Source organism: Maylandia zebra, linkage group LG12 (assembly GCF_041146795.1).
Source record: "Maylandia zebra isolate NMK-2024a linkage group LG12, Mzebra_GT3a, whole genome shotgun sequence".
In the NCBI taxonomy this organism is placed as follows: Eukaryota; Metazoa; Chordata; class Actinopteri; order Cichliformes; family Cichlidae; genus Maylandia; species Maylandia zebra.
The window spans coordinates 19,961,497-19,979,448 of NC_135178.1; the positions used below are offsets into that span (position 1 = coordinate 19,961,497).

General features: G+C 41.6%; 3 protein-coding genes across 5 annotated transcripts; 1 reads left to right on the forward strand and 2 right to left on the reverse strand.

Annotated features, from left to right (window-relative positions):
• Positions 1 to 591: 591 nt before the first annotated feature.
• thoc5 (THO complex 5) lies at positions 592 to 8,670 on the reverse strand. The gene is made up of 20 exons (XM_004544499.4): positions 8,556 to 8,670; positions 8,248 to 8,352; positions 6,564 to 6,707; positions 6,299 to 6,412; positions 6,011 to 6,108; positions 5,687 to 5,833; positions 4,374 to 4,488; positions 4,110 to 4,242; positions 3,938 to 4,015; positions 3,798 to 3,841; positions 3,248 to 3,347; positions 2,348 to 2,456; positions 2,160 to 2,261; positions 1,985 to 2,081; positions 1,778 to 1,889; positions 1,593 to 1,696; positions 1,410 to 1,497; positions 1,195 to 1,310; positions 919 to 1,109; positions 592 to 830 (listed from the first exon to the last, which is right to left on the reverse strand). The coding sequence occupies exons 2-20, from the start codon at positions 8,344 to 8,346 to the stop codon at positions 767 to 769; spliced, it is 2,055 nt and encodes a 684-aa protein (XP_004544556.1). The 5' UTR covers positions 8,347 to 8,352; positions 8,556 to 8,670; the 3' UTR covers positions 592 to 766.
• A 658-nt stretch (positions 8,671 to 9,328) lies between these two features.
• Positions 9,329 to 14,955, reverse strand: tfip11 (tuftelin interacting protein 11). Of its 2 annotated transcripts, none has more exons than XM_004544500.3 (15): positions 14,825 to 14,955; positions 13,708 to 13,915; positions 13,456 to 13,615; positions 13,202 to 13,358; positions 12,968 to 13,095; positions 12,704 to 12,865; positions 12,298 to 12,489; positions 11,959 to 12,138; positions 11,594 to 11,728; positions 11,403 to 11,506; positions 11,099 to 11,267; positions 10,695 to 10,938; positions 10,176 to 10,318; positions 9,898 to 10,063; positions 9,329 to 9,807 (listed from the first exon to the last, which is right to left on the reverse strand). In XM_004544500.3, the coding sequence occupies exons 2-15, from the start codon at positions 13,911 to 13,913 to the stop codon at positions 9,461 to 9,463; spliced, it is 2,493 nt and encodes an 830-aa protein (XP_004544557.1). In that variant the 5' UTR covers positions 13,914 to 13,915; positions 14,825 to 14,955; the 3' UTR covers positions 9,329 to 9,460. The 2 variants fall into 2 exon arrangements, with proteins under 2 accessions (XP_004544557.1, XP_076746934.1); XM_076890819.1 differs by having other exon boundaries at positions 10,695 to 10,934; positions 11,095 to 11,267.
• A 739-nt stretch (positions 14,956 to 15,694) lies between these two features.
• On the forward strand, positions 15,695 to 17,840 carry srrd (SRR1 domain containing). 2 transcript variants are annotated; one of them, XM_004544501.3, is made up of 6 exons: positions 15,695 to 15,980; positions 16,072 to 16,112; positions 16,193 to 16,386; positions 16,481 to 16,579; positions 16,804 to 16,955; positions 17,045 to 17,840. In XM_004544501.3, exons 1-6 carry the CDS (start codon positions 15,838 to 15,840, stop codon positions 17,283 to 17,285), a joined length of 870 nt encoding a protein of 289 aa, XP_004544558.3. In that variant the 5' UTR covers positions 15,695 to 15,837; the 3' UTR covers positions 17,286 to 17,840. The 2 variants fall into 2 exon arrangements, with proteins under 2 accessions (XP_004544558.3, XP_004544559.3); XM_004544502.3 differs by having other exon boundaries at positions 16,238 to 16,386.
• The last annotated feature ends 112 nt before the right edge of the window (positions 17,841 to 17,952 follow it).

The window sequence follows — 17,952 nt, forward strand, 5'->3', positions numbered from 1 at the left end:
GTATTCTCAATCTATTGAATCATTTTGTACCATTTACCAGTCTCATCTCAACCATTAGCATTTACTGCCCATTTTCCAATAAGTAATGCTTCCTTTCTCTTGCAATTACAGACATTATTTCCATGCATCAGTGCAGCATTGAATTCCTAGATTCGATTACCTGCTGCTGGATCTTTGCTGCAACACACAAGAGCAAAGGAGAGATTCTTCTATAAAGCTAAAGCTAGCTAATCATTAAATGACCGTTTTCCTTGACTTTAGCATCAAGTCAGAAATTGAGGATCAGTATCCTACATGAAAACCTGTTGCTCTTTACTGAAACTATGATGATAAATGAGAAGTCAAAGGCTAACAGCAGACAATAGCCCAAATATTTTATTCAATGCGAGAGATCCTCTGTGGAAATGACTCAGCTATATCCAGCACTGAACCACAATGGCATAATAATCAGCAAGCTCAGACGACACCTATAAATAGAGCAGCACTCAGAGAGGTGAGGGTGGAGAGGAAGGAAAGGGGATAAAACAGAAACATTTTGTGTGCACAACAAAGTCTGTACGCAGCGAAGGAAGACAAAAAAAGACAAACTCATTCCAGAAAATAGGATGTTCTTTTATTTTCAAACTGGTATGAAGTGTTTAAAAAGGATACTTGTGTGTCAAAGAGTCACAAAGGTAATCTTGAGGGAGTTAAGAGTGATAAACTGCAGAAGGAGAATTATATACATACGCGCGCACACACACACACAATTATGTGCACACAAATTTTAGCGATGACTGAAGAAACCCTGAGGATGGTTATACTTGAACGGCTTCAGACGATTAGGACCCCTGAATTGAACGAGACAAACCGGTGGTCAGAGATAAAATCTTTCACCAAATGTATCAAAAAGTTTCCCACTTCTTTCTCTAACTGTACCTGACAGTGCGTAGGCACATCTTCTCACGGGGGAACTCTCGCGGTCCTTCCACGCTGTCGTCTTGTCCTTCTGTCTCCAAATAAACATCCAGGCAGACGCACAGTCGTGCAAACTGATTGGTCAGGAGCTGGTGCCCAGGACGTGGTCCTTGTAGTTCGTTTTTGAACACGTTAACTTCGCTCTCCATGGCCTTAAAAGTGAAAAAGGGAGTCAAAAAGTGAAAAATGACTTGTATTTATAAACAATCATATTGAGAGGTTTTGAAATGTTCATACTCGGAGGTTGTCGTCGGTGCGTCCGCTGCGCTCTCCCTTCCAGCTCAGAGAGAGGGAGAAGACAGGAGATATCTCTGGGTATCTGGGACTCAGCACCACTGCAGCATTAAGACGAGCTGAAAGGGACACAGATGAGTTTGCGTATAGAATCACATTCAAAGCAAACAAAAAAAACATCAGCAATATTCAGTTATGCTGTCAGCGACAGGATTTACCTGTGCCTCTTTCAACCACTCCCATAAAGTACAGATCAGTCTCCTTTGCCAGCCCAGCTTCAGTCACATGACGTGTATATGGAAATTCCTGCAAAAGAAAGGAAATATCAAAATCAGTCACACTTCTAACTAATGCTTTCTTTACATTTGAGTACAATCGTTTGACAATTTGCTTTCACTTACCAAGTACTCCTGGTAAGTGATTGTGGTCCAACGTGCCAAACGGGAAAGGATCTTGGCAGGAAAAAGGTGCTGACACTCGCTGGAGATGGGGATGATGCTGTGTTCTGATGACGGGAACACAAACAAACTTAACAATCTCTTCATTAGGATGATTCAGTGTGCAAGGTTGTAATCAAATAACATACCTAAAGAGGCAAACTGTCTGTGCAAAGCCAAGCGGGACTGGACTCGTCCCCTCAGCAGCTTCATGGTGTTCTCCATGTGGCTCGCACTCAGTGAACTACCCACGCGCACACCCTAAAAAAAAAAAAAAAAAAAAAAAAAAAATTAGCAAAAGTTAACATTATACAGTTGTAACACATGCTGTATACTTGAGGTTAGCACACACGCACCTCCGAAGCGTCACTAGGAAAATGAAGTCCTCCGAGATTCTGAACCCACATGTAGGGATGGCCCAGCTCCTCCACATAATCGCCAAAGGAAATGATCCTAAAAATAACTTATAGGTTAATTCAGCCAGCTGTAATCCAGTACACACCACATCAACCATGAACATTACTTCCTTACCCGACTTTATCAAACTGGTAGCGATTAGCTGGATTGGGTGTTTCTCGTCCCTGGTCGCTGGTGTAGAGACAGCTGAGGAGAGTGTCTGACTTCAGGAGCTCCCTGGGGGGAAAAAAGTCATTGTTAGGTTTTTTTATAAGGCTGTCATGGTCAGAGAGAGAGCCAAATCCTTACGTTTACACACATACCCTGCGCTGATGGCCGTGTTGAGATCGGTAGAGGTGGACACTTTGGTCTTGACAGTCATAATGTTCAGATTCATCAGGTAGTAGAAGTAAAGATGGAGTACACTGCCATCTGTAGACACAAGGAAGACAACACATGGTGTTACACTAATGGATTGCTATCTTAATCTTATATTCTCTCTACTCAATATTTTCATTAATCCTGCCAGCGATAGCTCCTCTGGGTTTATATTACACTGCAGCGCATTACAGAGCAATAACAGGCCTTGGTCATAGCAGCAGCTAATGGCACCTATGGGATACCCACTACACCGATGGTCATCATTCTCGCTGCACTCCCTGCAGTCACGGTGAACTCAGTGACACACTGTCACTCACTCACACCTACACCGCTCACTTTTTGCTTTTACTGCACTAGACCGAATGCTGCAGCTGGCAGCAGTGAGGATAACTGAGGAAAGGAGGGGCTCCAGAAATAAAAGCAGAAGTCAGACAAAGAGCAGTGATGAGAAAAACTGCTTACAAGATGTTGTAGGTGCTGCAGAACTACAAGGCTGCAAGCATCTTTCTCACCTCCATCCCTCGGCCTCCCCCTCACTTCCTCACTCCACCCCCCCTTAGGTAGAGTTACGCCTGCAATGCAGATCTCCCTATAATCTGTCACTGTATTCCATATATCGCCAGCAGAGGGAACACAAGGGTCAAGTGGTGTCATGTCACAGCCACAGTTGCTTTGTTTCACATGCCATCTGATAGGTGTACAGTTGCACAGCACCATATATATATGGTCACGTTACAAGGGTTGGAGCACAAAGGGGCTGCAAATATTTGGGTTGAAGGATGCTGTGTGAATACAGAGAATGATTTTGCCAACAAGGACATGAAGCACAGAGAAAGAGTTACCTTTACACTTCAAGTCTATGCCTAGGGACAGAGGGTGCCTCTTCAGCATCTCTCGTCTTTTATCATCCAGCTGGCCACCTGCAGTTGGCCTTCTTCTCTTCTGTCAAATGGACAATAAAAAGCAATTGAATAAAAAGACAAAAAAAAAGAAAAAAATAATAAATAAAAGACGTAATTCCAGTGACAAAGCATCTCTAAAATCTTAGCCCCCTGCAAGCACATTTAAAAAGAATACCGAAAGGAAGCCTGAAAAGCAAACAGTGCTCCAGATGAGCTCAAATATGGAGATAGAACAAAAGAAATACACACTGTATTTGCAATCAAATACAAACCTAAGATCCGGTTACAGTCACAGAGCCATTCTCGGTAAATATTTCCCAGAACACCCCCACTGCCACTCCGATCAATAGCTGCCACTCAATGCATGACAGCTATGGCTTCAGAGACAGTTCATGTGTCCAGAGCAGTGATTTGTATACTAACTAACAATAGACCTCAGTGTCCTGAGTGTGTGTGTTCGTTCATGAGTAAAGCAGTGCCAGATACTCACAGTTTTCTCTTGCTCCTCCTCTGCATCAGAATCACTCTCATCATCTGAATAAAACCAGAATACACAGTTTTAAGTTTGTTGATGAATCCCAAAATGAGTCGTCTGTGTGTTATACATAGATTAAATGTGTGCCTTTGTACCCTGGGAATCTTCTGGAGGTTTGGACAGGGCTTTGGCCTCATCTACATCACCACTAATTGAGACAATCAGGTTCTTGTCTGCAATAAAATCAAAGCGATCCAAACTTCAATCCTTTAAAGAAAAACTAATATTTTGTCTTGGAAAACATCATTGTCTCTCATTCTTACTCACCACACGCCTGGCCATAAGCATTTGCTTGAACAAACAGGACATAGAGAGGTGGAGGCAGATGGCGGGCAATCTCCGTCTGCTTCTGAGTCTGTTCAAAAGGCATAGACAGGAACTCCTGGACTGGGAGGGAGGCCTGTGAGCATACATAGGAGGCATATGTGGTGTAACTGTTGGCACGGCAGTTAAAAATTCACCTCAACAAGTACAAAACACCGCTGAGCTTTTCTTTAGATTACAAACTATGAATTAACACAGCAATGATACCTGCATGATGGCATTAAGACCTGGCTGCAAGCTTCTCAGATGCTCCTTCTTCACCTCAATGCTCTTCTGAATTGTCTCCTTCGACGCTAGTGATTCCTTGTATTTCTCTGCCAACCTGCATCCAACAATAGACTGTTAACTAGGGATGGGTACCGGTATCCGGTGCCATGATGGCACCGGTTCTGACATAAATGGTAGTAACCAGACCGAAAAGCAGCGCACATTTCGGTGCTTTATTTCAGTGCTTTTTTTCCCTGAGATGTCATACACTTCGAATTCTAGCCAATCATTTTACGTTTCCGAGGATAGTAGGTGGGTCCAGGTACGTACGTTCTTTTAGAACAGAGCTACATATTAAAAATGTCCAAGGCGAAGCGGTCAAAAGTCTGGCTGTACTTCACAGCAAAATATGCAAACTCAGCAGCCTGCAACAAGTGCTTTAAGCTGATACTGTGAGACTGTCAAAGGAGGTAACACCTCAAATCCGATGAAACACCTGGCGACGCATAGCGTTTTTTTTTAAAAGCCGAGAAATGCGCCGTATTTGATAGCTTGCTGCGAGACCTCACACCGAGCACATCTACTGCGGGTGTGGTGCCTGTTATCGGACCCGGAGTTAGAAACATCCCCCAAAAACACGAAGAGGAGAGTCCTGGCCCCTAGCCCTGCCAGTGCAGCAGAAATGATGACGGATGATGATCGCAGCAGCAGCCGTTCTTCTCTGCGTGAGTAGCTTCATGTTGTCCGTGTGTAATTTACGTTGAGTAGGCTAACCACGTTATTACATTAATGCATGCAAGGTGAACTAGCAAACACCATCATAGCTACATGCGGCTGTCTTCTTGTTTGATGGCAGATACTCCCTTCACCCTGGCCAAAAAGGCCAAAGAAAAAGTGGAAAACAGTTAAACATGAGAGGTTTTTGGACAAAGTTTGTGTTTTTTCCATTGTCTAAGCACTGCTTCCAGCCAAGAGTGATACCATATATGCCCCATAGCTGCAGAAAAGGCTAACATTGTTATCTTTTTACAAAAAAACAGCTGAACATGAGAGGTTTTTGGACCAATTTTGTGTTCTCCATTCTTTAAGCACGGTTTGAGCACCGTTTAAGCACCGTTTCAAAAGTACCGGTTTGGCACCGGTATTGGATAAAACCTAAACAATACACATCCCTACTCTTAACAAGTGTTCAGTGTCCCTATTATCCATTAGCAAATTAGTTTTTAAACACAACATGCTGCAAACGCTTTGTGCAGGCACAAATCCTTCACTGCGCCTTGTGGTTTGCTTGTTGTTGTTTTTTTTTAAAATACCTCTTCCGTTGTTCAAGCTCCCAGTCCAGTCGCGCCAGTGTGAGTTGGTGGGGGTCATTTTTTGTGAGTTGAGGCCTGGAAATTTCCGGCGGTGCCTCCTGGTAAAACTCTTCTTCACTCACCAAGTCAATTTCTTCATGCTTAGACCTGGAATATGGAAACGAGTACTCATTACTACTGTGACACATTTCTGAAAATCTAAGTATAAACTAAAAACAAGGGAACTAATAAGCAACTAACGCTATTCTAATTATTCTCTGTAAGTTCAAGTTAGGAAAACCAATGAGCAATTTTAAATGAAATCTTTTTTTTTTTTTTACTAACTTGAACTCCAGACACTTGCTGATCTCCTTCTGAAGATGCATGACTTCATACAGCAGATTTTGCAGCTGAAGGTGCAGCACATCGACTTTCTGTTTTGCCTGAGGAGAGACAGAGAGATTGTTAAAGTTGACTCGCAAACTCTAAGTAAATATTTTTAGATGCATAATACAATACTGAAGTTTAAGGCTTGAGGCAGCACTTTTTTTAGTAAGCGAATGAAAGAGTGATAGTAACCTAAGCTGTTACTTGGTTTTACTTGAGAGTGCTTGAGACTTGCGTGGGAGTTACCTCGTGTGTCTGGTCTCTGCCTTTCTTTAGACGCATATGAGCAAGTCGATTGAGCTTTTTCAGATTCATGAAGTGGATGCAGCTCTGCATACGTTTCTTCTCAACCTCTGCACACTGAGGAGACATACAACCAGTTGCCCTTCATTATTATTGACACAGATGTTATGGTGCTTTAGATATACTTATACTACAAACTCTATGTGTAAGGTGTCTGCTGTACATGAATCGTTTGCCATTAAATCAGCATATAATGACACATTCTTACCCCGTCCTTAGCTCCGTTGGCCTTAAGCTCTTGGATCTCACTCATGAGATTAGCCAGACTCTGACATGTTTCTTTGTATTGGATGTAGTCCTGCTGAGGGTCCCTGCCATCAAGCTCCACCTCCTCATGATACACACGCACATCCTGGCCAAAAAAAGTATATAAATTAGTAAGTAAATATATGACATAAATGTATATTAAGTACAAGGTTCACACGGGGGTGGGGGCTGATAACACTAATCAGAAGAGGATGGATGTATAACTATAAGATATTAGTCATGGTTAAACTTGATATCATTTATTTAACTGCTCTGAGAGGTCTAAGTGTGACTAAGTTAAATATGACTTAAAGGTGATATATTTTGCATTTCATACTTTGGTCTATAATATGTTGTGAGATGAGATGAGCTGCAGTATAAAGGATGGATATAAAACACCTTTTTAAAACTGCTAATCATTCAAAGGTATTTCAGTATAGATCCAGAACAAAGACAACATTATAAATTGCTGAAAGCTGTTGAGTGAACTCTAAATTTCTAAGGATAAAATGTAGGATCCACATTATAAAACACACAGGCAGAATATACCCCTTCAGCTGGAACTGACCTCCTGGATCATTTTAACTGCAGTTTAAAAACTCTCTGTTTCCATTAAGGTTGAGGCAAAAACACATCATGGAGCACAACCAGTCTACAAAGGTATGTGAGGAGGAGATGCTAGCAGCTGGTGAGGTGCGGCCCAAAGATAAACGAGTGACTCAAACAAACAATGCTACCTACACTTGTTAGTTGTGTTCTGTTTAACAGTAAGAGCAAACTGTGGAAGAAAATTACTAATTCGGGTACATGCTGGTAAAAGGAGCTTTTAGCAAGTGATTAAAAAGTTTGAACACCCCATGTAGAAAATATTTTTCAATTTCACTTTTATTATGCAACAACACTGTGCAGCTCCTGAAGAGTTACAAGGTTAAGATACTTTTGTTACTGTTAGACTAAAGTGTGAAGCAGGTATTGTATCAGTATAAAGAAGTTTAAGATTACAGAAAAAAAATCTGGTAGCTCTTCACCCAGATGCTCCAGTTTTGTGTTGTTAACAAGTTAAGAATTATAAATGGCTTGAAGTGTACAATCAGGCCTGTGAGACTCCTTTAGACACTCAGACATATCATTGATATGTCAGCCAGATGCTGCTCATTTTACGTTTTCGCTCGTTTCTTCACATTTTCCCAACATGCTTCCATGTAAATCCAGCGTCCCCATCTCTCTGTTGGTCTGCACCACTACACTAAGTAGTGTAAATACTTCAAAAGTATATGAGCTTTTCTTCCTCCTGTACTGAAAGAGTATTAAATCAGAATTTTGCGACAAAAGTGGAAACAACCTCATTAAAATTAGAAGTTGGAAATCGTGGGTTTGGGGGAAAATGACCCAGGTTTATTATAAACAAGAGTCTCGCTGTTTGATTCAACAGTCTCTATGCTTTCCATTTGAAAATCTAATTCAGATAGAAGATGTATTTGTGTAAAAGGACCACTTTAACTTTAAAGGGCAGACACTGCTTAGCACATTAGGGTCTAAATACTTTAATTTTAAAATGTATACTAACGTCTGTGCATTACTGCCCAAAGCCACTTTGATAATGACACAGGTGATCGAGGAGTCGTGTATCTTCTCCTCAACTTTACCTGTTGGTCCGCATCTGCTCGACCCCGCTTCATCTCCGGGGTTCCTCCTTCGTTGCGGAGAACCTTGGACTTTCGTTTTTTCAGGGCGTCCGACGACATGAGTAGCTGGATAACAATGGAAAATATGACCTTAAAAGCCGTGAATACCTTTCTGTTAGCAAGCTGGCTAATGTTAGCACTGTGCTACGGTAGTTCATTGGATAGCAATCGTTAGTTTTGCGGCTCATTAAACCACATTAAACACGTTAGATGTTAAATAAACCACAGGCTATGTTCAACTATATATGTATATATAAATATTCACATACCTTCTTGGTGCAAAACCGTTAATCACGAACAAATGAACTAACTCGCAGCTCACACCGCAAAGCGCCCACTTCCAACGGAAGCCCTGATGTGCCAAAACACCTCAAGCAGCAGCAACTGCCACCTTCCTGTTATCGTTTGTATCGCATTGTTAATGTTCACAAATAGGGTTTCAATCTGTTGAATAATGCTTAAAGCTACTCTAAAAACGTAACCTTAAAACTGCAAGTTAAGGGTTTGCTAACAATCATATCATGGACGAATATGCTGCAAGTTTGTTTGTTCTTATGCACATAAATAAAAGCTAAAGCTATTTTTGTGCAAGTCTTATTTTTCAAGTCATTCCTTTTTTCTATTAAAACGATTAAATGTTGAAAACTATGATCAGCTCAGCTGCTTTTCAGTCCGTTAAGGTTCAGCAGGGATTTCTTTTAGGAGACACTTTTCTTGTGAGACTTGTAGGTCTTTTGCCTCTCGTAAAGCCAATTAACCTGTGGGTATAAATGGTCACCTCCACACAGACCAATACGCTGTCACAGACAAAAAGAAAAATGAACAACACCAAAAATGTACTCCAATTACTTAACTGTTGATGTTACAATAGAAACATTGAAGATAAGTACTGTTTTTGTATGTGTATCAAGAGAACATTATAAACACTGTGACCGTTAACCAGCTTTTGTATAAAAATGTGCAATATGTGAAAACATATGTGCTTTTCACTGTACAAGTACAGTATTTAAAATTCATTTTTGAGCAATAAAGAGAGTCAGCATGCATTCAAAAGTTATTTATTCACAATTCTGACCTCTTAGAGAAAGAGACATATGCTAGAGAAGTTACTTAAAAACAAAAGATATTTCCTGTTTTCCTTATAGTTGTCAGACCTAAATATGTCAGTCCACGCTCATTTTGCCATATCGATCAGACTCTGCAGAGATGTGGGTACCCAAGTCTTCTCTCCTTGCACAAACACCACCCCTCGATCTATGTAGATAACAATACGCCCAAATGTGTACAGCTGTTTTCCCTCATGTCGTTTAGCCACTAAGGGCATGAAAACGATGTTGTTCTCCTCTGCCTTGGCCTGGATGAGATCCTTAAAGTTAGTCGGCACACCGGCGCTGATCCCTCTGTGGGCCACGCTCTCGGCGTCCCTGCGCTCCTGCATGGCTTCATACTGGAAGTCCTTGCGTCTCTCTGTCTGTGTGAGATATGCAATGTTCTCCCTCGCTCCAGGTTGCATATAACCGCCTGAAATGACACGAAAAAAAGAAAGTTATACTTTGAGTAATACTCATTTTTGTGTGTTTATTATACATCTTCAGACTGTGGAGTACGAACCTATGCCTGAGGAGACCGCACGGTTCATGATGTCCAAAGCCTCATTGAATTTCTCTTTAATGAGGGGCTGGGCCAACAAGACGTCACTAAACATGCTTTTCCAGCCGAGGTACCACTTTGTGATTTCCTCATAGTTGGGACTGTTGCTCAGCCATGAACACAGGACCTATAATCCACAAAAAGCAAAAAAAAAAACAAACCCAAAAGGTATAAAATCCAAAAAGCAATTATATGAAACACCAAAATGCTCAGTTCTGAGTACATTTTAATTCACTGACCTGTAACCATTTCGTGAAAAAGTTTTTGTCAAGCAGTGACACGAGGCTAGAGGGGGACAGCATGCCCTCCCAGTCCAAGACCCAGTGAAATGGCTCCATCTGCTGCTGGTGAGGGTTGATAACCAGCTCTTCCAGACACAAAGCTGCAGAGAGAAAGATCAGCAGTTGCATGAAGAGATATCAGTGGGGCTACTTGAGAATGGAAACGTGGAGGGGTTCATTTTCATTCATGTCTTTGGCACACTGGTGCAGTTTCCTGTCGATTTATAGCTTCTGTTCAGTTGTTTATCGTATTTACCAGGTCTAAACTGAGTGTATATGTTATAAATCCCCATCTTTTGAATGTCACAATTAAAACATCCACTCTAGTCAAATAAATAGGTAACTGTACTTCTGACTTCTTACACCTGTGCCTAAACCTAATTAATGAGGCAAGGCTTGACTTTAATAAGAGGTTGGCTCATCTCCTTCGATTTTCCTCCCAGCACACACATGACGTCATCACAGATGAAGACATACCTAGTTTAGGGATGATGTTTTTCACCATGAAGGCCTCCCATGCACCTGGTGTGAATACATCTTTCCACGGCTGTAGGATGAGGCGAGCTGAGGCGTCGCTGGGATGCCAGCGCTGCAAGGCGTTGGACAGTTTGCTCCTAATTGGCGGATAAAGAGGCTCTAGACGTGACTGGAGCAGAGGCAGCCAAGGGTGGATCCAGGAGTGGATAGGCACCGTGTCAGTTAAAGGGTTCCAGTTATCTACCTGTTAAACAGGGAACAAAGAGAGAGGTTTACATGTGACAAAACTGCCTTTGATACTGATGGAGGCATAAGGTCAGTATAGCATATAGTAAACAGTTTTTCAGTCATAAATAATGGGAGCAAATCAAAAATATTTCTCTTTATCAGCGTGTGTGACTTGCCTCTCGCTGTAATCTGGGTAAGATCAGCTGCTCCAACAGGTGATCCAGTATCCACAGGGGCAAAAGAGGAGCCCACACTTCTACACAGTCCACCATCGGCCCGACCATACGAGGCTGCCAGCCTGACACGCAAGTCCGCATCACTGGGATCCACACTTCCCATAAGAGTCTGAAACACAAAGACCACACGCATTTTACAGACACATGTAGTTTTAAAAAAAAGGGCTAGATCACATATAACCAACATTTATTCACATAAATACACAAAGCACAACCTAATATATGTTTGTGTGTTCAAATTTACCTGTGATAAGGATCCATATTTGAATCTGGGCCACTGGAGTGCATATCCCGAGATTCAAGGATTGCTCTCCACTGACCAATATCTTCCAGACAGTAAGAGCTGTCCTGAAATAATAATTAAAATGTGGTAGAGAATTATTAACATGTAAAAAGGATGCAGTTATCTTAAAAGATATACTCGCAAAAATGTACCTTCAGGGGGTCCCAGAAATGAAGTTTTTCTTTAAGTAACGGATGAACAACAGCTACAGCAAGGTCTGCTAAACCCATCATCTTGTATTCTTCATAATAATCTGTTTGCAAGGTCTCAAAGATGCGAGCACACTCCTGAACAAAGAGAAGAACCAAAAATTACTAAAATGATTACATGAAAACTGAGCAAGCACTCAGTTTCCATCCTGTTCTCACTTTGTCTCTGTTTCACAATTTTGTTTTTATGTTGTTTTATTCTCCGGTTTTTAAATGATTTTCTGACAGAAGACTGCTTTGAAACTTTACACCTAATACAAAATTCTAAAAAGGTGTAGGTGCTCAGTCCATTCTCTTTTTATATGCACCTGCAGAGTAGGACCCTCCCCTGGTGGTGTCTCCCCAGATGGAAAACGCTCCACTAATGCCAGCACAGCTTCCATTCTCTGGATGGCATCTTGCTCCGTATCCAGTCTGTTCTGCAAGGCTCTTGACTCGTGGCTCAGAGAAACAACAACATCTTTTTCATGCTGCAGACGTCTGGCAGACTATACCGGGGTTATATGAAAAAAGAAAGAGATTAAAAAAAATAAATAGTAAAAATCTGCTAAATTATAAAGGAAGCCCCAGTTTGCTGATCTAATAAGGAGGCATTATCTTAGTTATAGCCAAATATATTTGGAAAAACAATTTTGGTATCCTCATACCTGTAATATGTCCTGTTCTGTAAGGTCTATCAACAGCTGAAGGTTATGTTCAAGCTCAGGGAGCGCAAAGCATGATCCCTTCTGATCCCGAGTAGACATGCTTGGTGGACCTTCATCAGGAACACTGTGCTTGTTGGATATCTGACTGTAACTGTAGTACACCTTCTGCTCTCTTCCAGTCATGTCTATCACCTAGGCACCAGGGGCAGGTATGGGGTAAAAAAGGTTAAAAACAAACAATAATAGCAGAGCGCATGTGCTTATATAGATACACCAAACAACTTCACCCATAGAGTCTAATACTGACTACAATTAACTTTAGCTGCTAAAGTTTGTTGTAAAAATACAGCCAAGCCACAGTGCCCTTATAACACACCTCTGAGAAAGGACAAAAAAGCACTAATACCTTGACCTGTGCCAGCTCCCCAGCAGATGCCGCTGTAGCCCGCCCCGCCACTTTGCCTTTAGCTCTGAGCTCATCTGCAGTTCTGTAGGAGTACTTCGGTTTCTTCTTTCCTGCCGACCCTGCAGGATCCTTACGCCACTGGCCCAGCTCCTTCTGGAACTCCTACATCAGCACGAATTTAGATTAATGTAAAAAAATGACTCTACAATTCAACATCTGCTTACACATAGAAAAAGGAAAAGCACATTTATGTGCACACTGTACCTTTTCCTCCTCTTCATCAGAGTCCACCACAGGAAAATCTTGGAGAGACTGCTGGGTTCGCTCATTTCCATAGGCTCCGACTGCCCCCTTTCCCTTACGAACCTTTGCTTCAATAGGGTTTACAATACCTGCAGCAAATGAGAGTGTGGAAAAACAAAGTAGATCAGCTCTGAAATACACACAATACTCTTAAATACTTCATTAATGTGGCCATCTCAGCCTTTCCCACCCTACCTTGAGCATTCTTTCCCAGGCCTTTTCCTGGTTGGTAGCCCATTTTCTGCAGTAGTTTCTGCCCAATTCCCCTAGTGTGTTTCTCCCAGCTGCCAATGCCATGTCCAGACTGTATGCCACCTGCAAACCTCTGTGACTGATTCCCACGGAAATTACCCTAACAAAACAATTCAGCATATAATTGTTCCTATAAACTTCTTTGAGATATTTATCTGCAATGTACACACAAACAAATCACACATAACCAAATTTACCATTTGGAGTTTTTTGGGTGCACGAGAAGGTGGAGGAGCTGCAGGACCATCATCATCAGAGTCATCAGACCCTCCTTCCCCTTTCAGCTGTTTCTCCTCTGCTGCAGTCTTTCGCAGACCAGCACTCACAAAGTTCACTGGGACAGTGTAGTCTTTAGATCTAGCAATGAAAACACAGACAGCAAACTCAATCTCCTACTAATGGCAGACTTTAAAGCTGTGGGCAGCAGCAAAAACAAACCCACGCCTCACCTCTTGCCACCAAAGCTGGGCCTCTCATCTTCGTCTGAATCCCTGTCAGCCCAGATGCCGTAAGTGGCCTGTTCCTTGGTCTGCCTGTGTCTGTGGCGGTCTGGGTTGAACTCGTTGGCCAGGTCCCAGTCTGTCACCTCAAAGCTCTCAACCTCAACACCCTCCTCCTCCTCATCTCTCCGCCCATATAGGTGTGACATGGACATCTCTGGAGATCATAATGAACAAAATCACAATTTAAAGAAATGTAAAAACTCCGCATAAGTAATTTCAAATAAATTTGCTCTACTTGTGCAAAGGTTTAGGTAAAGCCCTTGGACATGGGATCAGAATAATAAAATACATCCCTCTCCATAGCAACGGATCAAACTCAATCTACTGTTTAAAGCAATGAGTTGTAGCTCAGAGCACAGGGAAAAACAAAATCAAACACATTATAATAAAACATAACATTTTTCTTATTCCAGCTGTTCTCTTTAGAGGTCGCCACAGCAGATCCTCTAACACTGTCCCTAACATCCTCCTCTAGCACAGCAACATGTCCTCCTTCACTTCCTCTATGAATCTCTTCTGTGGTCTTCCTCTTTTCCTCCTGCCTAGCAGCTCAATATCTTGGATTCCATATCAAACCACTCTCCGTCCTCGTCGTTACTTTTACACCCATTTCTCTCTCATCCTCTCACATGTCCTCTGTTCTCCAGAGCATACCTCCAGCAGTCCAGGCTCTTTCACCTGCTCCCTACTCTAACTACAGACCGCAACGTTATCTGAGAACATCCTACCCGACCTCATCTGTCAGCCTGTCCACACTTTGAGGCTCTATTGCTGCAGATTCCAGATCAGCAACAGTGTCGCAAAAATTAGATCAGTGTAAATGTAAAGTAAATTTTTATTTTATAGAGAAGCGTCTTAAACATACACATCACTATCTCAAATATTTGGTTGCTAGTTGACACTAACGACACGGAACAAATTCATCTCTGTGGAGAAAACGTAATGTAAGCTAACGATAACGAGCTATAGCTAAGGTTAGTTACCCTCTACAGCATGAATGTCTTGCTATACGTAATAATCTCGAGTGTTGAGAGCAGTGCAAACACCATGTTCTCTAACGCACCTGAACAGTTATATAAAGGTCGGCGTGGAGATCAATTGGACATGCTTTCTTTCAAAAACGACGAGAAGAAATCCACACTAACGCTCCTTCGTTTAGTGCACGAAAACACAAGTACTTCCGGTATAATGGTGTTACACCAAATTCTGTACCCCTCTAAAATATTTCGTTGGTTCTTAGTAATGACTGTTGGCGTAGAAAGGGCAAAGATGCGTTTATCTCATTGACTTTGCGAAGTAATGTTCGTTTCAGTTGTAAATAATAATAATAATAATAATAATAATAATAATAACACGGTATATAAAACTCAGTTTTGTTTTTTCCCCAGGTTAATAGAAATTCATATTACATCATACTATTAGTTTAAAAAAAGCTTCATATGTTAAATATATTAAATGCATTTCAAAATGTATTTATTTGTTTATTTAGTTAGAAAAAAATGTGCCTACTCACTTTCAGAATTTTATTTTATTTCGTAGTAATTTTAGGCAATGTTTGAACATGAATACCTAAAAATTATTAAAGATAAAAGTCGCAGTGACTTCACTATAAAAGTGAATCATGATCTGTAATTTGGGACACACTGGTTAAATAAAGTATTAAATAAGTACATACAAAAATACATAAAACCACACTGCAAAGTCCTATATGAGAATGAATTAATAAACAAAATTAGCTAAAAACAACGGGGCAATTTCTAGTTTGCTTTACAATAATATACATAATTATATATAGTAATAGTATATTTAAAAATAAATATCGCAGTTTCTTTAAATCAACCGAGCTGTGCATTATTTCTATAGTGATTTAATGACCGTACACCACCACCAGGTGGATGTTATTTGATGGACTACAAATTTGGCGTAACGCCGGAAGAGGAAACGCGTGTTACACCCTAAATATTCCCATATGTTAGTCACTTGTCTACTGAAGGGAAAAAATGCGTTTTGTCCTTTGATAATTGGACGATTTTTAAAAAAATGATATGCAGGGATATTGGTGCTAAGTTAGCATAAATGTCGGACACCGGAGGGGAGTGGCAGGTGGCTCGGCGACGAAAAGGTGCGTCGAGGAGCTCAAAGTCTCTTCAGGTGTCTGCAGCATGCGGCCAGGAGTCGCTGGACGTCGGGAAAACCGTTAAACGCATCAGAGATACCATGTATGAAATTCAAGAATAGCTCAGCAGCAACACCTCGGACGTCTCATCTTCACCACAGTCCCATAACTCTGCCTTTATTTTACCTCTGCAGGTCTGAACTAAGATGCGAAGAGTTTTGGCACGATTGGAAGGGTAGGTTTTGCTTTGAAAGTTGGGGTTACCACCAAGCATCTGGCTTGCAGCTGTGTGTGTTATTGCGTTTCTGCCTTTAGAGCAGCTCTTGGTGGCGGCATCAGCATCTCTTTCCAAATCTCCAGCGGACAAGGACGCTGAGGACCAGCCGGAGCGGATCCCCAGGACATGCCAGCAGCTGGAGTGTGTGTGTTATGGCCTCGGTCCGTTTGCCTCCTGTGTCTCAGCCCGCTACCAGCTTGCCATGTTGCTTCTTCTACTGGAAGCAGGACAGGTCAGGGGAGGCTTCATCATCAGTTAGATGACAAACACTCACACTAGACCCTGCTTGTTATACATATTCTGTCTCTCCCTGTTAATGTCTTCAGATTCCTCTAAAGGACTGCTCAGTCTATGATCCAGTCTTCTCTTCTGGAGAGAGAGATGTTTTGAGAGACCTGGGTCTGACTGTACTCTCAGAAAATGAGGTCAGTTGTTGCTCCCTCGTGTCCTGGTAATTAAGTGAAACACTGTTAATAGGCATATACTAAAGAGAACTGTGTCATATAGTACATAAAACTTTACAGTTCTTCCAAATGTCAACTATATTATTATTTATTATCCATTTTATATTGAAAATGGGGACTACAAAATTGTTTAGGGGAGTAGACTGTGCAAACAGTGTGTGATCCTCTGTGTCTGTATTGCTCAGGAGGGGAAACGTTTGGTAGAAAAACCCACATTTTTTTACCTGATGCATTGTGGGAAAGCCCTCTACAACAACCTTCTGTGGAAGAACTGGAGTGCACGGGGTCTCCCTCTGATGATAATCATCGGAAACAGCTTCAGTGGGATGAGGGATAGGTTTGTACGAGACGACACGTAGACGATGGAGTAAACGTTTAAGCAAGAGCAGTGGAGATGAAGTTGACATCTGTCTGTTTCCCCAACAGAACGATCGAGAAAGAGTTTACGCGAGACTACAGCTACATCAGTAAGGCTGTGGATTTTAGTGTGGAGAGAAAGCTTGCATGCCCATCTCATCTGATAGACGTCTTCAATGACACAGCAGTCATCACATTTCCTTCCAACAGCCTTAATGGACTCCCACAGTCTACCTGGGCAGAGTCACCTGGACCACAGTACCCACACAGCCCTGATTTGGAGATTATACTGAAGGAAACTCAGAGCTGAGGCAGGAGATGGATATAGGACATTTGTTATTGACTGTTGTCATTCATATGACAAGTTGTTTTTTTTAATGGACATGTTGTACTTTTACTTAATTATATATGGTGACAATGATGGGTTTTCATATTAAACATCAACCAAGTTTCAGAGTTTTCCAGTGAGCTAGAACCTCAGGCATCAGACTGCCCTAAACTAAGACCATCAGAGAACCTTAATTTGGTCAGTTCCAGATGTATGGGACAGAAGCCCCACCCACTTACTGTTCAAACCCTCTGTTTGTCAGCAGAAGCCAATCAAAAGAAAGCTGGCATAAAATGGAGAGCTAAAACAGCTTCTTTACAAACAGTGACAAATTGAGGGGCTGGGCATGAAGGCCCACTATAAAACAAGGATTATTTTGAGCTGTGGACCATGCAATCTATTCAAGAAGAGCACAAGAATTAAAAATTGTTGGAACAAATCCTGCTCATGTCTGACTTTATTCAGCCGTAACAAATTCTTTAATAGAACTGTAACATTTTGTGTGTCTGGTCCTGAATTAGCCATGATACAACCAAAGTATGCAAAAGAGCATATCTGAACACACAATGTTGAAGCAGGTGAGATTCAGCAGCAGAAGACCACACCGGCTGTCACTCTTGTCAGCTAAGAACAGGAAACTGAGGCAATG

Excerpts from the sequence above, each read along its gene's own strand:
- srrd (XM_004544501.3), top strand. The coding sequence starts at position 15,838 with ATGTCGGACACCGGAGGGGAGTGGCAGGTGGCTCGGCGACGAAAAGGT. Across the intron at positions 16,113-16,192 it reads GTTTTGGCACGATTGGAAGG|AGCAGCTCTTGGTGGCGGCA; the intron begins GTAGGTTTTGCT and ends TTCTGCCTTTAG. Across the intron at positions 16,580-16,803 it reads CTGTACTCTCAGAAAATGAG|GAGGGGAAACGTTTGGTAGA; the intron begins GTCAGTTGTTGC and ends TGTATTGCTCAG.
- tfip11 (XM_004544500.3), bottom strand. The coding sequence starts at position 13,913 with ATGTCCATGTCACACCTATATGGGCGGAGAGATGAGGAGGAGGAGGGT. Across the intron at positions 13,359-13,455 it reads CACCCAAAAAACTCCAAATG|GGTAATTTCCGTGGGAATCA; the intron begins GTAAATTTGGTT and ends TTGTTTTGTTAG. Across the intron at positions 11,507-11,593 it reads ATTTCTGGGACCCCCTGAAG|GACAGCTCTTACTGTCTGGA; the intron begins GTACATTTTTGC and ends TTATTATTTCAG.
- thoc5 (XM_004544499.4), bottom strand. The coding sequence starts at position 8,346 with ATGTCGTCGGACGCCCTGAAAAAACGAAAGTCCAAGGTTCTCCGCAAC. Across the intron at positions 6,413-6,563 it reads CCAACGGAGCTAAGGACGGG|TGTGCAGAGGTTGAGAAGAA; the intron begins GTAAGAATGTGT and ends ATGTCTCCTCAG. Across the intron at positions 1,110-1,194 it reads GCACCGACGACAACCTCCGA|GCCATGGAGAGCGAAGTTAA; the intron begins GTATGAACATTT and ends TTCACTTTTAAG.